This window comes from Capra hircus, chromosome 12 (genome assembly GCF_001704415.2).
Source record: "Capra hircus breed San Clemente chromosome 12, ASM170441v1, whole genome shotgun sequence".
NCBI classification, from domain to species: domain Eukaryota; kingdom Metazoa; phylum Chordata; class Mammalia; order Artiodactyla; family Bovidae; genus Capra; species Capra hircus.
Window position 1 is genome coordinate 2,248,714 of NC_030819.1, and position 23,106 is coordinate 2,271,819.

Here is a 23,106-nt window from a genome sequence, read left to right on the forward strand (position 1 = left end):
AGAAAGTAGCAGAAGAGGGAACATGAATCACTTCATTTTAAGAGGTTTGCATAAACTTAGTATTAAAAACAAATATATTGAAAGAAAATTATAGGCTGTTTTCCTTCATTAAAACACATGCTAAAATAATGAGAAAAATACAGACAAACAATTCAATAATACATTCAACAGATAATAAATTTCAACCAAAGAAGCTTTATTCTAGTAATTCAAGGTTGGCTGCATATCAGAAAATCAGCTCTTGTAATTTGTATTACTAAGAAGTCAAGAATAAAATTTATATGACTATCTCAATAAATGCCAAAAGCATTTAATAATAGTCAATTCCCACTCTTGATTAAACATAAGAATAAGTTTTAAAACTAATATAACGGAACTTTCTTAATCTATAAAAAGTAATTATGCATAGAGTAATAACTTGCTTAACGATAAAACACTAATTTTAATGATAAAACAGCTTTCTGCAAGGATCAGAAACAGCACAGAAATGTCTAATATGCTGACTTCCAGCTAAATTTTTAAATTAACAGCCCTTATATCATCAAATGGGGCTTTTCAGGTGGTGCTGATGGTAAAGAACCTGCCTGTCAGTGCAGGAAACCAGTTCAGTGCCCGCGTCAGGAAGATCCCCTGGAGGAGGGCACAGTAGCCCACTCTAGTATTCTTGCCTGGAGAATCCCACGGACAGGGGAGCCTAATGGGCCACGGTCCATATTGCAAAGAGTTGGAAACAACTGAAATGACTTAGCACGCACACACGTATTATCAAACAAGGCAGAAAAGGTAAGGATCTATCAGGGTTTAAAAGAGAAACAGGAAAGCCATTATTTGGCCCCTACCTAGTGGTGGGTGCAGAAAAGTCAAAGAAAGATGGTCCACGGTAACTTAAGCCGGAAGCTCTGGGAAGGTTTACTTAGAGGCTGAGAAAGTACCGAGAGGGAGTTTATAAAGCTTTGCAGTCCATGGAGGAAGAAAGAGAACTCCAGGGGAAAAGTCTAAGGGGAGTCCCAGATGCAGGAAGGAGGGCAGTGACTAGGAATCACCGCTGATCGTGTTTAGGGGCCAGACAGAGAATAAGGGCATGTGGCCATCCTTCCACGAAAAATGACAAGCTACCGAAAAGTTCTAAGACTGGGAGTTTTGAGATTATATTTCTTCTTCACAAAATGGCCCTGGTTCCTTGTGAGATCAGAATGAAAAGCGGTGAAGTTTCCCCTAGAAAGGCAGGAGGCTGCTGGGGCCAGGACGATGAGCATTGGCAGGCAGTGGGCGTGAAGGTCACTCAGGCGCGTCCGACTCTGGGGACCTTCCCCACCCAGGGATCGAACCCAGGTCTCCCTCACTGCAGGCGGATTCTTTACCAGCTGAGCCACCAGGGAAGCTGGACTAAATGATATTTGGGAGAGAAAGCCACTTGAAAGGCATGAACGAAAGAAAGGAAATCAAAACCATTCAACCCAGATTTAGAGAACAAACTTATGGTTACCAGCAGGGGTAAGGATGAAGGAAGGAGGGAGTTTGTACACACCGCTAGATTTAAAATGGATAACCAACAAGCACCTGCCCTAGAGCACACGGAACTCTGCTCAATGTCATGTGGCAGCCTGGATGGAAGGGGGCTTTGGAGGAGAATGGATACACGTACATGGATGGCTGAGCCCCTTCACTGTGCACCTGAAACCATCACAACCTTGCTTATCGGCTCTACTCCAATATGAAATAAAACCTTTAAAATTATTCAAGCAGTGGTCTACTGATAATGTGACTAAGAAGTTAACAGGAAGAAGAATCAGCAAGACGTTATGGAAAGAGAGACAATGGCATAAATCCCACAAGTGGCAGGCATTAGTAGAGACCAAAGTAATCAGGCCCCCACTTCACGCTGATGACTCAATTCCATTAGTTCTGATAGAAGTATTTAATTTTAAGTGTATTTACAGTGGCAGGCAATTTATCCAAGTGTTAAGATGCTGCCTGAATGTTCATAGGTTAATCAGTACCTGACAATTTATTGCTTGTAAAGAAATCTCAGATTTCACATTTACATGAAAATTACTTAATCAATTGCTCAGTGGAGGAGGAAAGAAAAAAAAAAGGGTGTAATCCAAAAGGGTTAGCAGACACGTGCATAATCAGATTTCTCTGTAGACCTTCTGATTGAATTGCTCTGAGTTGAATTTAATGAAATCAATGAGAGAGAGAAAGAGAGTCTGAGATTACATACTGCCAAAACCGACCGACGTACTGGAAGAAATAACACATATAAACCAGAGTAGGACCAAGCAAATCAATCCTCCGTGCTGTTTGTCATCTAAGTCAGATATCTGTATCTTATTATCAGAGATGTGTGTATAAATTACTTACTCAACAGACAAAGACATTTCTTGATAATTTGGAAAAACAATATCTTTTTTCATGCAAACAGAGGCAAGCCCTCCAGGCTCACTTAGCTTTTACGCTCTGGCTTCCTTTTCCAGATCTGAGTGGCCGAGTTAAAGCAGATGAAACAAGCAGCATTTTTATAACTGACCTGCAGATCCTGCGGGTTCTAAGCAGGATCTTCTCCTCCAGCAAACCCGACAACAGGAAGTTGTCTACCCTCAGGGAGACAACATTAGCCACTCTGAAGTGTGAGTCGTTGCTGAAACTGCCTCATACCCGAATCAGAAGAATTGACCTGAACTCTGAGAAATCCACCTTAAGCTATTGGCACGACCCTAAGTAACAAAGAGCCCTCTCCTTGTAATATAGGCAGCACGGAGGGTGACTATATACAGCAAGACAAACCCATGCAAAGGGCAATTTCAAGGGCACTTACGTAAATCTGATTGTTCCCAAAGCGCTTCTGAATTTCATATAGCAGGCTGCTGTCCGTGAGCTCGCTGAGCGTCGCCAGGTCATCATTGGGAGCGGGAGGCATCAGCTTGACCTGAGGAAAAACCAGGTAAGATCAATTCTAGCTGCTTCCCAATCAACTGTCCTCACAGCTGGATGTTCCAGCTTCACTTACATGTCAAAAGTTTACAGACCACGTGGCTCTGAAACTATTATTAAAAGGCGATATGGTTCACTTAACAGGAGCAAAAATCTCACCAACTGTAGCAATGTATTCAGATGAGAATCTGTTTCTGTGCCCACCAGCACACGGACGCGCACACACACACCAACACACACACGCCTCATATGACCCCAGCATCCATCACACCCTGAAATCTGTGTAATTTACACAGCTCTGAATGGCGCTGAGCCCTCTGTAAGGCCAGCTGTTAAAACGCTCACGTTTGCAGTGCTTCCGAAAGTAAAGGAAAACTCTTTTTAGGAAACTGAAATGGGAAGAAAGCAGTGTACACAGATGTTAGCTTCTGCACACATGGAAGAGGGTGCTGGAATTCCACAACAGACTCTAGCATTTTGGCTTGTAATTTTTATTCTGTCCTACATTACTCTTAAGGCAGTGGTGAGGTTAAGGTAATTCTGCTAGAAAGAAAGAAAGAAAGAACTGTTTTCCTACTCAATTTAATGTTGAGTGACAGAGTTGAAAAACTGGAAAACACTTCAAATAAAAAGAGACATGAATTTGAATTATTTAATTAGATGAAAATCTATCATTTACAAGTCAAGAATGGACAATGTTTAGTTTTATAGACATAGACAAATACCTCTAGCAAGTTACCATACATGTTGAACTTCCAAAGCAACCACGCAAGAGAAAAACCAAGAGCAGGATTTTTTTTTCCTTTAGAAGTAATGATTTACACTAAGATAATAAAATTCTCTTATAGTCACTGGTCAAAGCAGCTGAATGCAAACTTGAGTGTACATTTAGGGAAAAAAAAAAAAAAAAAGCATGAACAGCACCAACAGAAGTTTCACATTTGTCCCACCAAGCCTGAAAGAACTATTGCAGCATCTCCCTGGAATTCTTGAGGCTCCTCATCTACAGTCACAGCTGTTCCATGGTGAGAGAAAGCACTAGGTTGACGGTAAAAATGTGAAGCCTTCCCAGCCGGCTTGTCGTGATGAAACATGAAAATACAGTCTTCGGGTAGATCAAGGGAAGAATTCCTTGTGTTCATCATGCCACATTCCAGACTGACCGGGAATGAAGCTCTGATAATCAGTCTTAAACAAGGCTCCCCAAGGGACACATACTTTATAAAGATTCCTAAAGCATTATGACAGCTGACAACCAGTAGAAAGAAAAACAGAAGTATGTCTGTGGATATTTTTATGTTCAGAGTTGAAGGCTCAGTAGTGTACACTACCAATGTCTCCCAAACAATTACAACTACAGTCAAAACAGAGACAGCATAAATATGTAAAAAAAAAAAATTAACATCCTCACTAGGATTGATCATTATGGTTCTCGTGAAGATATGCACGTCTCCACACCCACTGCTATGCTCCCTTGTGTCTGACTCTTTTTGAGCTCCATGCGCTGCAGTCCGCCAGGCTCCTCTGTCCACGGGGATTCTCCAGGCAATAATACTGGAGCAGGTTGCCATGCCCTCCTCCAGGATACATATGTGTACACACATATATTTTCTCCTCTTTATGCATCCCCAGAGAAGGAAATGGCTACCCACTCCAGTCATTCTGCTCGGGAAATACCATAGACGGGGGAGCCTGGCGGGCTACAGACCATGGGGGTCGCAAAGAGTGAGACATGACTGAGCATGCATGTTTTACATACATGTATATTTCCAAAAATAGAGATCTCAAGCACAAGACATACATAATTCAGGATAGGAAGTCAGGGAGAAATTAGAGAAGCATTTTGATAAATGTTTTACCATCCAAAGGAATCGACATCCTAGAAACACTCTGAATTCACCCCTTCCCGTTTCCACTTGTCGGCACGGCTGTGAGTGCTATCAGATTTACTGCCCTGCTCTCTTTTGTCTGATGGTGTTTTCTTTCTATGGGACATAAGTAGGGTATGTCAAGGAACCAGAAATTCAGCGGGCGAAGAGGAGTTCTGACAAACGGAATAAGTCCAAGAAGACCCTGGGGAAAGGTTGTTTAGGAGGAAAGGACCAAGGGTGCGTGAATGAAGAGGAAAGAGGAAATTAAAAACAAAAAAACAGAAGAGCTGCCTGGGACGGTCCTCCCAGGGAAAGGGGTGACGATCTGACCAAACACCATGCTCCCCAAAGCTGAAGCCCTCAGCCTGCCTGTACAGCGCTGTAACTGTTGTTATCTGCTTCTGGGGGCTTCCCTGAGAGCTCAGCTGCAAAGACTCTTAACTTCAGCTGTTTGCCATTTCGTGCTTTGTAGAGCTTCCCTGGTGGCTCAGACGGTAAAGAATCTGCCTGCAATGCAGGACTGGTTTCCATCCTTGGGTCAGGAAGATCCTCTGGAGAAGGGATGGAACCCATTCCAGTATCCTTGCCTGGAGAACTCCATGGACAGAGGAGCCTGGTGGGCTACAGTCTGTGGGGTCACAAAGAGTAGGACACACCTGAGTGACTAACCCTTCACAGTTGCTTTTCATTCCGTTTCATAGAGCGTGCAGTTTATCAGGTCCTTTGCTTGCTGAAGATTTACACTTTCTGTACCTGGGTGTTGGTACAGAAAGAGAGCCACTGCCAGCCTTCAAAATCCCTCTCTGCACAGGGAGCCGTGGGACACACACTGTGTCTCCCAAGCATAGAACTGACCCAGGTCAGCAGGGCTGTGACAGATAAGCCTGGAGCTTGCAGCGTTTTCCCCAAAAGCACTGGGCAGCGTAGAAGAAACACCTGTGATTCTAGGCGTCTTGAGTTTGTCTGGTCAGCTGAAATACTCGATTCGAAACCTGAGTGTCAGCTGAGAAGTGAAAATGAATTTTGAGAATTAAGATAATATATGTGAAAGTGTTTTTGTACGCTCTTAAAGTATGATTTTGTATTATTATTTTTTAAAAGTAATCTATCCTTACACTGCAAAGAAAAAGAGGAATTACATGAAGTAAGAGCAGACAAATGAATGGACGGAAGGCTAAGCTACTGGGGCAAAACCTTACAGTCAGTCTACACAAGTAACAATCATAAGAACCGTAACTGTGTCTTACAGAGCTTTTATTCATGCTTGGTGACTGTGCTCTCATATTGCAAGCTTGGCCTTTGTCATCTTCAAAACAAGCAAGTAAAGTGAGTACTAGGTACCCATTTCACAGATAGGGCTTACTGAGGTTAAGGGGCTCCCAGAGCACAGAGCTCCAAAAGCAGACCCAAACCAGAGCAAGTCTGCATGACCGCATCCTCCTCTCTCTTCACTCCCAGGAAAACACCCCCTCACTAAACAGAATACAATGACCTGAATTTTAAGCTTGGAGCCAAAATTTAAATAAATATACTATGAAAGGAAAGGAGAGAGAGGAAAAGAGGGAGGAGCCAAGCAGGTAGGAAACTTAAAAGAGAACAGAGCTGGGCAGGCAGAGAGAGGAGGGATGGGAGGCAAGAGCGGCACAAAGTGGAAAAGAAGGAAAATATCGAACATCTTTAAGCATCTTAAAAAAAAGCTCTACATTCTCAGAGATACGATCAGGCTAATATGAATTTTGGTCACTATCAGAATCAAGGCAAAAACATTCAAATCAAGCCCTGAATATTCACTCACGTAGTTTGCTGTTCTTTCCACTAATTTGTGTCCTGCTCTTTGTGATCCCACAGACTGTAGCCCTCCAGGCTCCTCTGTCCACGGGATTTCTCAGGCAACAATATTGGAGGGCATTGCCATCTCCTCCTCCAGGGGATCTTCCTGAACCAGGGATCGAACCCAGGTCTCCTGCTTGGCAGGCAGGTTCTCTATCACTGAGCCACCTGGGCAGTCCCATTTATGTCGTTATCCTTTGATAAGACCTGCTGCTACTGCTGCTAAGTCCCTTCAGTCGTGTCTGACTCTGTGCGACCCCATAGACGGTAGCCCACCAGGCTCCACCGTCCCTGGGATTCTCCAGGCAAGAACACCGGAGTGGGTTGCCATTTCCTTCTCCAATGCATGAAAGTGAAAAGTGAAAAGTGAAGTTGCTCAGTCGTGTCTGACTCGACCCCATGGACTGCAGCCTATGATGCTCCTCCGTCCATGGGATTTTCCAGGCAAGAGGACTGGAGTGGGGTGCCATTGCCTTCAGTTTCTAAAAATCTGGAAGGAGAGATGCTGTGGATTTTGTTCAACATGAATGACACATATGTTTCTCTTTAAAACGTGAATCAGAACTGGATTGCTCTGAGAAGGCTTTTCTAAAGCCCTCCTGGGAAGTGTGGGTGAAGAATCCAGTTGATGGATAGTCCTGCCAAGAAACCAAGCACCTCGAGATCAAGAACAAATGATGACGATGATGGTGTGATGCTCACAGCGGGAGATATGAGTGAATATCCAGCCAGTCAATCCTAGAAGAAATGAGTCCTGAATGTTCATTGGAAGGACTGATGCTGAAGCTGAAACTCCAATACTTTGGCCACCTGATGTGATGAATCGACTCATTTGAAAAGACCCTGATGCTGGGGAAGAGTGAAGGTGGGAGGAGAAGGGGACGACAGAGGATGAGATGGTTGGATGGCATCACCGACTCACTGGACATGCGTTTGGGTAAACTCCGGGAGTTGGTGATGGACAGGGAAGCCTGGTGTGCTGCAGTCCATGGGGTCGCAAAGAGTCAGACGTGACTGTGCGACAGAACTGACTGAACTGATTCTACAGATAACATAAGCACCTGAAACCTGAGCACTAATTTCTTCTCTTTTAATACCAGATCAACACAACACGATGACAGTTGCTTTCAATGCCGGTGACACAATTATAAAGAGCTTACAGGGAAAAATTGAAAAGGTATTCTGCAAGGATCACACTTGACATTATGCTGCTAATGTCCTTTCACTATTTTCAGAGTTTATTTTTTAGAGCTGCTTTAGGTTCACAGCAAAACTGACAGGAAGGGACAGAAATCTCTCATATACCCCAGCTCCCTCCTGGATAGCCTTCCCTATTATCAATATCCCTCGCCAGTGTGGCTCTTCTGTTACCATCGCAAACCTACACTGAAAGGTCATCATCACCCAAGGCCCATGGTTCACGTCAAGGATCAGGATGTGAGGCCGGATCCTTACAGCCGGGCCACTCCTACATCCTTCCATCAAGGGCACTCTTGGTGTTACATGCCCTCTGGATTTGGACATATGTGTAACGTCAGGTATCTATCCTTACAGGGTCATACAGAGAAGCCCCATTGCTCTAAGACTCCCTTGTCCTCCTATGTATTCCCTCTGCCTTGATCCCTGGCAACCTCTAATGTTTTCAGTGTCTCAGTAGTTTGATCTTTTCTTGAATGTCGAATAGTATAATCATACAGTATACAGCCTTTTCAGACCAGCCTCTGTCACTTAAGAATATGTATTTAAGGTTATAGAATGCTCATAGGATCTTTAAAACTGTTAAGAAAAAGCTTTGGCTTATGCTTCGCCTAACACTCAACTTGCCTGTCACTATGGACTGAATGGTTCCTCTCCTCCAAATTCACCTGTTGAGGCTGTAGCCAGCATATGACACTGTTTGGAGAGAGTGATTAACAAGAAAAGGCCCTAAGTCATCTCCAATTCCTTGCGACCCCCTGGACGGAGGACTCCTACAGGCCATGGGACTCCTCTGTCCATGGGATTTCCCAGGCAAGAATACTGGAGTGGGCTGCCATTTCCTTTTGCAGGGGATCTTCCCAATCCAGGGATCGAAACCATGTCTCCCACACTGCAGGCAAATTCTTCACCACTGAGCCACCAGGAAAGCCCAATAGGGTCTTTAGGAAGTTATAAAGGTTAAGTGAGGTCAAAAGGGTGGGGACCTGAACCTATAGGATTGGCGTCCTTAAAAGAGACACCAAAAAGGCTGTTTATTCTCTCTCTCTAGCATGTGAGGACACAGGGAGAAAGCAGTTGTCTGCAAGTCAGAAAGATCTTCACCAAAAACAAATCAGCCAGTGCCCTGACGCTGAACTTCCAGTCTCCAGAACCTCAAGAAAAAGGCCTTCTGGTGTTTAAGCCACTAGGTGTGTTGTATTTTATTCTGGAAGCCTAAGCTGATGAATACACCTACTAAAATTTAAAGATATTTCAAAATTACAAAACTTGAATTTGTTATTTTAAAATAACAAAAATGAATGAAACTAAAAGTAGAGGTTCTTGAGAAAACCTCAACAAACTGTCTTTAAAACATTTGAAATTAGATACAGCAGAAAAACAAAACACTTTCAGAGATTACTTTGACATTTATAAAACTACTCTGTCATTTATGAAACAGGAAATGTAAAAAAGTCGTTTATTTCTGTGGAATTGATGAACAAATACATTAATTTCTATTAAGTTCCTCAAAGTAATCTCCCGTCTTTTTGACAGTGAGACACACACACACACACACACTACACCAACACAGTTGCATTTAACACGTAACCCAGTGACTGATTTGCTTTTTTTCCCTTGTTATGTAAAATATTTGATATTTGTAAGAAACAAAAAACACAGTCTACATAATAATCAAAATGATGACTAATGCTGAAACTGAAAATATTCAGAAATTTAGTGTATTAGCTGAACTTCCATTCCTGGTTAAGTCAAGATTATAAAATTCAAATCCTTGTGAATGACAACAGCAATTTTTGTTAATGGTCAGTATAATACCATAAGAATACGGGCATTTCACAAAATATTAACATATGCACTTATTAATTTTTCTTTCAATGGAAATCAGTGGGAGTTTGCTTCTGAAAAGTTGGCTCTAAGGCATAAAGTCATAGCTGCAGCCGAGGCAGACACGCAGGGAAGGTGTGATTACCTGCTCAGGCTTGCTGGGGCCGTGCATGGGGGCGTTCTCCGCTGTGCTGTCCTGAGACTGTCGCTTGCACAGACCTTTCGTTGCATCTCTGAACATAATGTCTTTTTCCAACAGGCTGTCTTGCTTGGCAATTGGCAATACCAGGGGACTGCTGTAGGAAAGAATCCATGCTATAATTAGTCTCCTGAAGTTGCCACCCCAATCAAAAACTACCACGACCAAACGTCTCAGGAACGGAAAGTTGTCTGGTTCACCTAACAAACACTCTTGACGCTGCAGGTAAAATCAGGGAGAAACGTGAAGCTTTGCTATCAGCTCCACATTTCATTCAACTTTACTTCCAAGAGAAACATACACTTATTTCAACTGGAGAAGAAAATGGTTATGAATGTACAGTCTATACGCCTTAACAGACGACCAATGGGCAATTTAAAAGCTAAGGCTGAAACTCGTGACTGAACTAAGCAAAATACGTAAATGTGAAAATGAACTATAAACAAGTGAAAGCAACATTCTACAGTTGATTAAATGTTTATTCACATGGGATTAAAAGTATATTATAGAATCACGTGAAAGTTGCTCAGTCATATTTGACTCTTTCTGATCCATGAACTATACAGTCTATGGAATTCTTCAGGCCAGAATACTGGAGTGGGTAGCGGTTCCCTCCTCCAGGGGATCTTCTCAACCCAGGGATCGAACCCAGGTTTTTTACGTTGCAGGCGGATTCTTTACTGTCTGAGCCATCAGGAAAGCTCTTAAGAATCATGGGAAACAGTTAAAATAGTTTGTGATGAAATGATAAACCTGAATGACAAAATAAAGGTCTGCATTGTTATAAACAAGTCCTATTACTTCTTTACCATTCAATACAGGGGAAAATAAACAAGTAAAACCTATATCATTTTTGTTGTTGTACTTCCATTGACTTTGTGCCAAAAGAGCTCAGTTTGGTTCAGTTCAGTTGAGTCGCTCAGTCATGCCCAACTCTTTGCGAGCCCATGGACTGCAGCACGCCAGGCCTCCCTGTCCATCACCAGCTCCCGAAGTTTACTCAGACTCATGTCCATTGAGTCCTTGATGCCATCCAACCATCTCATCCTCTGTCATCTCCATGTCCTCCCACCTTCAATCCTTGCCATCATCAGAGTCTCTTCCAATGAGTCAGATCTTCGAATTAGGTGACCAAAGGATTAGAGTTTCATTTTCAGCATCAGTCCTTCCAATGCATATTCAGGACTAATGGCCTTTAGGATGGACTGGTTGGATCTCCTTGCAGTCCAAGGGACTCTCAAGAGTCTTCTTCAACACTACAGTTCAAAAGCATCAATTCTTCAGTGCTCAGCTTTATGCTCCAACTCTCACATCCATACATGACTACTGAAAAAACCATAGCTTTGACTAGAGGGACATTTGTTGGCAAACTAAAATCTCTGCTTTTTAATAAGCTGTATACGTTGGTCATAATTTCCTTCCAAGGAGTAAGTGTCTTTCAATTTCATGGCTGCAATCACCATCTGCAGTGATTTTGTTTCCCCATCTATTTCCCATGAAGTGATGGGACCAGATGCCATGATCTTTGTTTTCTGAATATTAAGCTTTAAGCCAACTTTTTCACTCTCCTCTTTCACTTTCATCAAGAGGCTTTTTACTTCCTCTTCACTTTCTGCCATAAGCGTGGTGTCATCTGCATATCTGAGGTTATTGATATTTCTCCCGGCAGTCTTGATTCCAGCTTGTGCTTCATCCAGTCCAGCGTTTCTCATGATGTACTCTGCATATAAGTTAAATAAGCAGGGTGACAATACACAGCCTTGACGTACTCCTTTTCCTATTTGGAACCAGTCTGTTGTTCTATGTCCAGTTCTAACTGTTGCTTCCTGACCTGCATACAGATTTTTCAGGAGGCAGGTTAGGTAGTCTGGTATTCCCATCTCTTTCAGAATGTGATCCACACAGTCAAAATATTTGCATTGTCAATAAAGCAGAAGTAGATGTTTTTCTGGAACTCTCTTGCTTTTTCCATGATCCAGCAGATGTTGGCAATTTGATCTCTGGTTCCTCTCCCTTTTCTAAAACCAGCTTGAATATCAGGAAGTTTACAATTCACGTATTGCTGAAGCCTGGCTTGGAGAATTTTGAGCATTACTTTACTAGCATGTGAGATGAGTGCAATTGTGCGGTAGTTTGAGCATTCTTTGGCGTTGCCTTTCTTTGGGATCGGAATAAAAACTGACCTTTTCCAGTCCTGTGGCCACTGCTGAGTTTTCCACGTTTGCTGGCATATTGAGTGCAGCACTTTCACAGCATCATCTTTCAGGATTTGAAATAGCTCCACTGGAATTCCATCACCTCCACTAGCTTTGTTCGTAGTGATGCTTTCTAAGGCTCACTTGACTTCGCATTCCAGGATGTCTGGCTCTAGATGAGTGATCATACCACCGTGATTATCTGGATCATGAAGATCTTTTTTGTACAGTTCTTCTGTGTATTCTTGCCATTTCTTCTTAATATCTTCTGTTTCTGTTAGGTCCATACCATTTCTGTCCTTTATTGAGCCCATCTTTGCATGAAATGTTCCCTTGGTATCTCTAATTTTCTTGAAGAGATCTCTAGTCTTTCCCATTCTGTTGTTTTCCTCTATTTCTTTGCATTGATTGCTGAAGAAGGCTTTCTTATCTCTCCTTGCTACTCTTTGGAACTCTGCATTCAGATGCTTATATCTTTCCTTTTCTCCTTTGTTTTTCCCCTCTCTTCTTTTCACAGCTATTTGTAAGGCCTCCTCAGACAGCCATTTTGCTTTTTTGCATTTCTTTTCCATGGGGATGGTCTTGATCCCTGTCTCCGGTACAATGTCATGAACCTCATTCCATAGTTCATCAGGCACTCTTATCTATCAGATCTAGGCCCTTAAATCTATTTCTCACTTCCACTGTATAATCATAAGGGATTTGACTTAGGTCATACCTGAATGGTCTAGCGGTTTTCCCTACTTTCTTCAATTTAAGTCTGAATTTGGTAATAAGGAGCTCATGATCTGAGCCACAGTCAGCTCCCGGTCTTGTTTTTGCTGACTGTATAGAGCTTCTACATCTTTTGCTGCAAAGAATATAATCAATCTGATTCGGTGTTGACCATCTTGTGCTGTCCATGTGTAGAGTCTTCTCTTGTGTTGTTGGAAGAGGGTGTTTGCTATGACCAGTGCATTTTCTTGGCAAAACGCTATTAGTCTTTGCCCTGCTTCATTCCACATTCCAAGGCCAAATTTGCCTGTTACTCCAGGTGTTTCTTGACTTCCTACTTTTGCATTCCAGTCCCCTATAATGAAAAGAACATCTTTTTTGGGTGTTAGTTCTAAAAGGTCTTGTAAGTCTTCATAGAACTGTTCAGCTTCAGGTTCTTCAGTGTTACCCGTTGAGGCATAGACTTGGATTACCGTAATATTGAATAGTTTGCCTTGGAGACAAACAGAGATCATTCTGTCATTTTTGAGATTGCATCCAAGTACTGCATTTTGGACTCTTTTGTTAACCATGATGGCTATCCCATTTCTTCTGAGGGATTCCTGCCTGCAGAAGTAGATATAATGGTCATCTGAGTTAAATTCACCCATTCCAGTCCATTTTAGTTCACTGATTCCTAGAATGTTGACATTCACTCTTGCCATCTCTTGTTTGACCACTTCCAGTTTGCCTTGATTCATGGACCTGACATTCCAGGTTCCTATGCAATATTGCTCTTTACAGCATTGGACCTTGCTTCTATCACCAGTCACATCCACAGCTGGGTATTGTTTTTGCTTTGGCTCCATCCCTTCATTCTTTCTGGAGTTAATTCTCCACTGATCTCCAGTAGCATATTGGGCACCTACTGACCTGGGGAGTTCCTCTTTCAGTATCCTATCATTTTGCCTTTTCATACTGTTCATGGGGTTCTCAAGGCAAGAATACTGAAGTGGTTTGCCATTTCCTTTTCCAGTGGACCACATTCTGTCAGACCTCTCCACCATGACCTGCCTGTCTTGGGTTGCCCCACGGGCATGGTTTAGTTTCATTGAGTTAGACAAGGCTGTGGTCCTAGTGTGATTAGATTGACTAGTTTTCTGTGAGTATGGTTTCAGTGTGTCTGCCCTCTGATGCCCTCTTGCAACACCTACCATCTTACTTAGGTTTCTCTTACCTTGGGCGTGGGGTATCTCTTCATGGCTGCTCCAGCAAAGCACAGCTGCTGCTCCTTACCTTGGATGAGGGGTATCTCCTCACTGCCACCCTTCCTGACCTTCAACGTGGGTAAGATGGCTCCTCTAGGCCCTCTATCTTTCCTTTTCTCCTTTGCTTTTTGCTTCAGTTCTTTTTACAGCTATTTGTAAGGCCTCCTCAGACAGCTATTTTGCCTTTTTGCATTTCTTTTTCTTGGGAATGGCCTTGCTCCCTGTCTCTTGTATTGTATCACGAACCTCCGTCCATAGTTCTTCAGGCACTCTATCAGATCTAGTCCCTTAAATCTATTTCTCATTTCCACTGTATAATCATAAGGAATTTGATTTAGGTCATACCTGAATAGTCTAGTGGTTTTCCCTACTTTCTTCAATTTAAGTCAGAATTTGGCAATAAGGAGTCATGATCTGAGCCACAATCAGCTCCCAGTCTTGTTTTTGCTGACTGTATAGAGCTTCTCCATCTTTGGCTGCAAAGAATATAATCAATCTGATTTCTGTGTTGGCCATCTGGTGACATCCATGTGTAGAGTCTTCTCTTGTGTTGTGGAAGAGGGTGTTTGCTATGACCAGTGCGTTCTCTTGGCAAAACTCTATTAGCCTTTGCCCTGCTTCATTCAGTACTCCAAGGCCAAATTTGCCTGTTACTCCAGGTGTTTCTTGACTTTCTGCTTTTCCATTCCAGTTCCCTAGAATGAAAAGGACATCTTTTTTGGGTGTTAGTTTTAGAAGGTCTTGTAGTTCATAGAACCATTCAATTTCAGCTTCTTCAGCGTTACTGGTCAGAGCATAGACTTGGATTACCATGACATTGAACGGTTTCCTTGGAAACGAACAGAGATCATTCTGTTGTTTTTGAGATAACATCTGAGCACTGCATTTCAGACTCTTTTGTTGACCATCATGGCTACTCCGTTTCTTCTGAGGGATTCCTGTCCACAATAGTAGATAAAATGGTCATCTGAGTTAAATTCACACATTCCAGTCCATCTTAGTTCACTGATCCCTAGAATGTTGATGCTCACTCTTGTCATCTCCTATTTGACCACTTCCAATTTGCCTTGATTCACAGACCTAACATTCCAGGTTCCTATGCAATATTGCTCTTTACAACACTGGACCTTGCTTCTCTCACCAGTCACATCCACAACTGGCTGTTGCTTTCACTTTGGCTCCGTTTCTTCATTTTTTCTGGAGTTGTTTCTCCACTGATCTACAGTAGCATATTGGGCACCTACCGACCTGGGGAGTTCATTTTTCAGTGTCCTTTTTGCCTTTTCATACTGTTCATGGGGTTCTCAAGGCAAGAATACTGAAGTGGTTTTCCATTCCCTTCTCCAGTGGACCACCATGACCTGCCCGTCTTGGGTTGCCCCGTGGGCATGGCTTAGTTTCATTGAGTTAGACAAGGCTGTGGTCCTAGCGTGATTAGATTCATTAGTTTTCTGTGATTGTGGTTTTCAGACTGTCTGCCCTCTGATGGAGAAAGATCAGAAGCTTATGGAAGCTTCCTCATGGGACAGCCTGACTGAGGGGGAAAGTGAAAGAAAGTGAAAGTGAAGTTGCTCAGTCTTGTCCGACTCTTTGCGACCCCATGGACTGTAGCCTATGAGGCTCCTCCCTCCATGGGATTCTCCAGGCAAGAATACTGGAGTGGGTTGCCATTTCCTTCTCCAGGGGATCTTCCCCACCAGGGATCGAACCTGGGTCTCTCACATTCCAGGCAGACGCTTTAACCTCTGAGCCATCAGGGAAACTGGGTCTTACTCAGATGGGCCATGCTCAGTAAATCTTTAATCCAATTTTCTGTTGATGGTTGGAGCTGTGATCCCTCCCTGCTATTTATCTGGGGCCAAACTAAGAGAGCTAAGTTCATAAAATATAAACACAATCTGAATGCTTAATTTGTAACATTTTAGTATAGTAAAATTTAAAAATGTACGTCCCTAATTGTGACTGTAAAGCAGAAATACATACATATTTAATCAAACGCAACATATATAAACATAATTATTTAATGAATTTTACAGTAGTAGTTGTGATTCTAATTAAAGCATAATGCAATTTGTTGGTTTTAGAAAGTTTTAGTTTTAAGGTGGATTTACAAATAGTAAAATTCACTCTGTAGATAAACATTCAATGAGTCTTGTCTACATATATATATTTATATATAGTTGGTTAGATATATAGACACACACACTCATATAACCTGTGTAACCAGGAACACTTAGAATTTTCATCACTCCCAAATGGCTCTTTGCACAAGGCTTTAAAGTCATTAACCTCCACAAACCCGTCCCCTGTGGTGGTGGTGTTTTTCAGTTGCAATCTTTTTCAGTCTGATCCTTTGCAATCCCATGAACTGCAGCATGACAGGTTCTTCTGACCTCCTCTATCTCCCGGGTTTGCTCAAATTCATGTCCATTGAATCAGTGATGCTATCTAACCGTCTAATCCTCTGCCGCTCCCTTTCCCTCTTGCCCTCAACCTTTCCCAGCATCAGGGACTTGTGCAATGAGTTGGCTCTTCGCATCAGGTGGCCAAAGTATTGGAGCTTCAGCATCAGTCCTTCCAGTGAATATTCAGGGTGGATTTCCTTTAGGATTGACTGGTTTGATCCTTGTAACCATGGGTAATTGTTTCACTTTTTCTAAAATGACATATGGGAGGAATTCCAGCGCATGCAGCATTTTGGGCCTCGCTGTGTTTACTTAACATGTTTTTGAGATTCACTCAAGCCGCTGCACATACCAAGTTTTTCCTGTTTTATCACTGAGCAGCGGCCTCCTGTAGGACGCACTGCGCTTTGGCTGACCCTCACCAAAGCTTTGGGATTGTCCGGTTTTTGTCAATTATGAACGGAGCTTCTATACACATTCACGTGCAGGTGTTTGTGCTAATGTAAGACATATGCATTCATCCATTTATCTACCAAAATACTTCCTTCCTTATCTCCCTTTATACTCGCTGTCTCCCTTTTCTGCATTGCCAAGAAATTTAAAAAAAACACACACACAATAAAAACTAAAGAGAGCTTTTGCATATACTGAACCATTTGACTATGAAGCAATTAATAAAGCAATAGTTAGATTAGTCCAGGTAGAAACTAGAATGATAGTTTATAAAAATGTAAAACCAACTCTAAAGGATTTCTAAAAGGAAGAAGGACAGAAATGGTATGGACCTAACAGAACCAGATATTAAGAAGAAGATATTGCGCAGAAGCAGAAGATATTACGAGAAGCAGAAGATATTAAGCAGAGGTGGCAAGAATACACAGAAGAACTATACAAAAAAGATCTTCATGACCCAGATAATCACAATGGTGTGATCACACACCCAGAGCCAGACAGCCTGGAATGCGAAGTCAAGTGGGCCTTGGGAAGCATCATGACAAACAAAGCTAGTGGAGAGGATGGAATTCAAGTTGAGCTCTTTCAAATTCTAAAAGATGATGATGTGAAAGTGCTGCACTCAATATGCCAGCAAATTTGGAAAACTCAGCAGTGGCCACAGGACTGGAAAAGGTCAGTTTTCATTCCAATCTCAAAGAAAGGCAATGCCAAAGAACGCTCAAACTACCGCACAATTGCACTCATCTCACACGCTAGCAAAGTAATGCTCAAAATTCTCCAAGCCAGGCTTCAACAGTATGTGAACCATGAACTTCCAGATGTTCAAGCTGGTTTTAGAAAAGGCAGAGGAACCAGAGATCAAATTGCCAACATCCGCTGGATCATCGAAAAAGCAAGAGAGTTCCAGAAAAACATCTACTTCTGCTTTATTGACTATGCCAAAGCCTTTGACTATGTGGATCACAACAAACTGTGGAAAATTCTGAAAGAGGTGGGAATACCAGACCACCTGATCTGCCTCTTGAGAAGTCTGTATGCAGGTCAGGAAGCAACAGTTATAAATGTACATGGAACAACAGACTGTTCCAAATACAAAAAGGAGTACGTCAAGGCTGTAAATTGTCACCCTGCTTATTTAACTTATATGCAGAGCACATCATGAGAAACGCTGAGCTGTATGAAGCACAAGCTGGAATCAAGATTGCTGGGAGAAGTATCAATAGCCTCAGATGTGCAGATGACACCACCCTTATGGCAGAAAGTGAGGAAGAACTAAAGAGCCTCTTGATGAAAGTGAAAGAGGAGAGTGCAAAAGTTAGCTTAAAGCTCAACATTCAGAAAACTAAGATCATGTCATCTGGTCCCATCACTTCATGGCAAATAGATGGGGAAACAATGGAAACATTGAGAGATTTTATTTTCGGGGGCTCCAAAATCACTGCAGACGGTGACTGCAGCCATGAAATTAAAAGATGCTTGTTCCTTCAAAGAAAAGTTATGACCAAAGCAGACATCATATTAAAAAACAGAGACATTAGTTTGCCAGCAAAGGTCTGTCTAGTCAAAGCTATTGTTTTTCCAGTATTCATGTATGGATGTGAGAGTTGGACTATAAAGAAAGCTGAGCGCTGAAGAACTGATGCTTTTGAACTGTGGTGTTGGAGAAAACTCTTGAGAGTCCCTTGGACTGCAAGGAGATCCAACCAGTCCATCCTAAAGGAAATCAGTCCTGAATATTCATTGGAAGGACTGATGCTGAAGCTGAAACTCCAATCTTTTGGCCACCTGATGGGAAGAGTTGACTCATTTGAAAAGACCCTGATGCTGGGAAGGGTTCAAGGCAGGAGGAGAAGGGGGCAACAGAGGGTATGACGGTTGGATGGCATCACGGACTCACTGGACCTGAGTCTGAGTGAACTCTGGGAGTTGGTGATGGACAGCAAGGCTTGGTTTGCAGCAGTCCATGGGGTCACAGACAGTCGGACACGACTGAGGGACTGAAGTGGCTGAAACGGAAGATGGGGCTTCCACCGTGGCTCAGTGGTAAAGAATCTGCCTGCAATGCAGGAGACGCAGGAGAGAAGACATGGGTTTGATTCCTGAGTTGGAAAGAGCCCCCAGAGGAGGGCATGGCAATTCATTCCAGTATTGTTGCCTAGAGAATCTCATGGACAGAGAAGCCTGACAGGCTACAGTCCACAGTGTCACAAAGAGTTAGGCATGACTGAAGCTACTGAGCATGCACACACGCAAAAGGAAGAACTGGTGAGTTCACTAAAACAGCTGAAATCCTTCTTTCACATCCCAAATCTAATCGCAGTGTTAATAGAAGGCTCTCTGAAAGGTACACTTGAAAAGAAGTCTGGTCCAGGAATAGTATAGTGACCTCATTCTACGTCAGTCCTGACCTCAATTTGGTTTCTACCTGACCTTCTAAGATCTTTAGCATCCCTGGGCCTCAGTTCCACCTTTGCCAAATGCAGGAATTAGAATATCTAAATGTATTTCAAGTCCAAATATTCAATGATGTTAACACACTCACCTGCATTTAAAAATATCATTTATACTCTCAATAAGATCACAGGTTATAAACTCTATGACTTACTACCAACAATAATTATAAGCAGCTAGTTACAAACACCCTCATTCATGTAAGAATAATGCCTTGGAATGATTTGGTTGGGTTGATAGGCAGCATATTAATTAGTTAGGCAGATATTTTCTGTAAGAAAGTAAAAAACATGTACTTAGGTTCACGGCATCTGTTCATGTTTTGACATCTATGGAACAATTTTTCTTCAGGTTTCTATTCTATTTTTTAAATAGAACACATTTTATCCATAATCACTGTGGTTAACAATAGCATCCTTATGTTAATGTCTATATATTTAGCTTTTCACTGATTACCCATTTGTAGAATATAAACATATATTAAAATTCTATTCTTTTAGAAAAATGACAGACTTAAAATAATCACTGGTATTTTAATGCTCATGAAGCCTTTATAAATTATGGCAAAATATTTGATATAAGATTAATTTAAAAAATAAGTTGCAATTATATAGAAAGAATAATTCAACTTCATAAACAAGAAACATATGAAGAAATCCCCAGTGAATAGCAGTTTGCATCAAAAAGATGGACTCATGCCGAAGAAGGCAGTAACATTCCTCTCATTCCAACGGAGCTTCTCCCTGCTCTGGACTCCTGACCCTTCACTTCTTAGAGAACTTACTTTAAAGATCTTAAGATTATGATTTTTTTTTCTCTGCCTGCCTTTGAGATGTAAACCCCTCGTAGGCTTACAAGGGCTTCCCAGGTGGCCAATGCAGGGGATGCTAAAGACACGGCTCAGTCCCTGGGAAGAATGGCTTCCCCAGTAAAGATCCCCTGGAGGAGGGCATGGCGGCCCACTCCAGTATTCTTGCCTGGAGAATCCCACGGACAGAGGCGCCTGGCAGTCTATGGTCCATAGAGTCACAAAGAGTCAGACACGAATGAAGCGACTTAACACCCACACATGCCCAGGCTTACAGCCCAGGGGTTCTGCCTGCAGGAACTGACAGCCACCCTTCTGAGATGCAATCGTCATCACAGGTGGCCCCCGGTCTCCCTGTCACTGCCAGAGGGCAGGAGCCTGCCTTCCATAAACACCAGCGAGCAAACTCATGCCTCATCACTGCGACCAGCTCTGGTTAACTTCCAGCACTTTTCCTCTAAGCCCAGCACTAACAAGCTTTCTGGCTTTACTCTCAATCTCTCTTCCCTACTGCCACGCGCATGTGTGTGCTCAGCGACTCAGTCGTGTACCACTCCTTGTGACCCCCTAGACCGCAGCTTGCCAGGCTCCTCTATCCATGGGATTTCCCAGGAAAGAATAACGGAATGGGTTTGCCATTTCCTCATCCAGTGGATTTGCCATCCTCTTGAATTAAGGATTTACCGACTTTGCTGGTGCACTTTTTCTTTGATGCCAACAAGAGGTTACTGTCATACGTCTATATATTATTCTACACGCTCCATATTTTCTTCAATGGAAAAGTATTGTGATTACAAAAAAAAATTATGGCTAGACATTTATCAGTGAGAAAGAAAAACGAGGATTAAATAGTTTACTTTCTAAATGAAGGCTTTTGGTAAGGCAGCCTCCACAAACATAAAGAAAATGAAAGAGCTACCATCCAAGGGTACTTTCGATTAATGCAGGAGAGGTGAATTTAAGTCGACTGTGGAAGAAATTAGATGGGACTACACCAGCACACAGCCAATTTCTGAACGCGACTGGATTCACTCAAGACTTACTTATTTTTATAAACATAAAAAGCATCTCATGCAGAGCAAATGTGCCTGTAGAAACTGGCATTCTATTTCTGAAAATGAAACAGGAGCATCATAAAACGAACGAAGGCCGCAATTACCGCCCATTATAACTCAGGCGGTTTTAGAAAACCAAAGAGAACAAATAAAATGGACTATATTGAGATACGTTTGGCCCATAAGGGAAGAAAACCCAATAGAAACAAATGTGGAGAAATGGCATGCGTGATTCAGTTATCCTGATGGTTAAAGTAATGGACCAAGTAGATAGTTCCCAATTTTAATCTTAGGAACGTAGCTACATAAATTATGTATTATAGGGAATTGGAGTTCTTCTGCATCAATGAAATAGAATAATGAACCAAAGATTAATGTGGAATGAAACATTTCTTGGAAAGTTTTTCAACTAACTGCTATTGTTGACGCCCTCCTTTCCCCCACAAGAAAACAACAACAAAAAATTGACTTTAGGTTTTGTAAGAAAAACCTACACTTAAAAAACCTTTGGTAAAATATCACTTGTCTCTAAAACAAAAATAAAAGTTTCAATGTGTCACTTGTGTTTGGATTTGAAATAATACTGTTTTTAAGACATTCATCTGTGAGTTGTCTCATTCATCTTAGAGGAGTTGGAAATGGCAACCCACTCCAGTGTTCTTGCCTGGAGAATCCCAGGGATGGCGGAGCCTGGTGGGCTGCCGTCTATGGGGTCACACAGAGTCAAACATGATTGAAGCAACTTAGCAGCAACAGTTATCAGCAAAGAAACTTTTAAAAAGTCTCTTAAATTAAAGTAAGTTGAATCCAGAAGGTCTGTGCATTACAAAGGGAGTTTTGAATATCTCAAGAGTTACACAGTCGCTTAGTCATTGAGAACAAGCCCACAAGACACGGGCCACCCGCATCATCCTGTGTTGTACTACAGTGTGTTTCTGACACGGATGGACCACCTAGAGTCAGCATGAACCCCCAAAGTAAGGACACCATCCTCAGCAAGTCAGTCCCATTTTGGATGTCAGCCACAAATCTGGGCATTCCCAGGCCACCTGCACTTTGGAGTCAACTAGCTACAAATTCAGGTGTTCCCTCAATCTTTCTCAGGTTAGACGATTCCCTAGAATGACTCAAGAAAGCTTTATACTTAGTACTGCATGGCTACAAAGTTCATTTGGGTTTTTCCATAAGATCCCAAACCAACTTTTTGGCCAACCCAATATTACAGCTTCATCACGAAGTATACAGTTCAGGACAAACAGACACACACAATAAGGTCTTGGAGGGCCCTGAACTCAAGTCCTGTGCCCTCTTTACATGGAGCAAGGGCACGTTATCCTCCTAGTATATTGGTATGTTTACCAACTAGGAACAGAGGTTAGGCTGGCTCAAAGCCCCCATCCTTATACTTAAATCGCATCATTGGATTTTAGATGCTCAGACTGAACTGAGTCAAAGGGTTGGGTGGATAAGACGGTGGACAGATGGAAAACAGTGGCCCCATTTTGTTCTAATTGCATGGGCATCTCTGTTCAGAAAGCGATTTCACAGAAGATGGCAAGGACTGTGAGCTAGAATTTTGTTGAGGCTGCCATCACCCTAATACCAAAACCAGACAAAGAAAACTACAGGCCAGTATCACTGATGAACATAGATGCAAAGATCCTATTTCCTTTTGTATTGCAAAGTTGACTTGTTCATTTTACCTTTCCCCTGAAGCAAAAGGTAGTTTGCTTTCTTTGTCTGGTCTGGTATTAGGGTGATGGCAGCCTCAACAAAATTCTAGCAAACAGAATCCAACAACATACTAAAAAGATCATACATCATAACCAAGTCGGCTTTATCCCAGGGAAGCAAGGATTCTTCAATATTTGCAAATCAATCAATGTGATACACCACATTAATAAATTGAGAAATTTC

At 42.2% G+C, this 23,106-nt stretch overlaps 1 protein-coding gene across 1 annotated transcript in view; it reads right to left on the reverse strand.

Moving 5' to 3' along the window:
- MYO16 (myosin XVI) overlaps positions 1-23,106 on the reverse strand; it is a 529,091-nt gene that overhangs the window by 263,118 nt on the left and 242,867 nt on the right. The window contains 2 exon segments of the mRNA XM_018056366.1: positions 2,819-2,929; positions 9,805-9,955. Of these exon segments, the coding sequence (XP_017911855.1) occupies positions 2,819-2,929; positions 9,805-9,955 (262 nt within the window).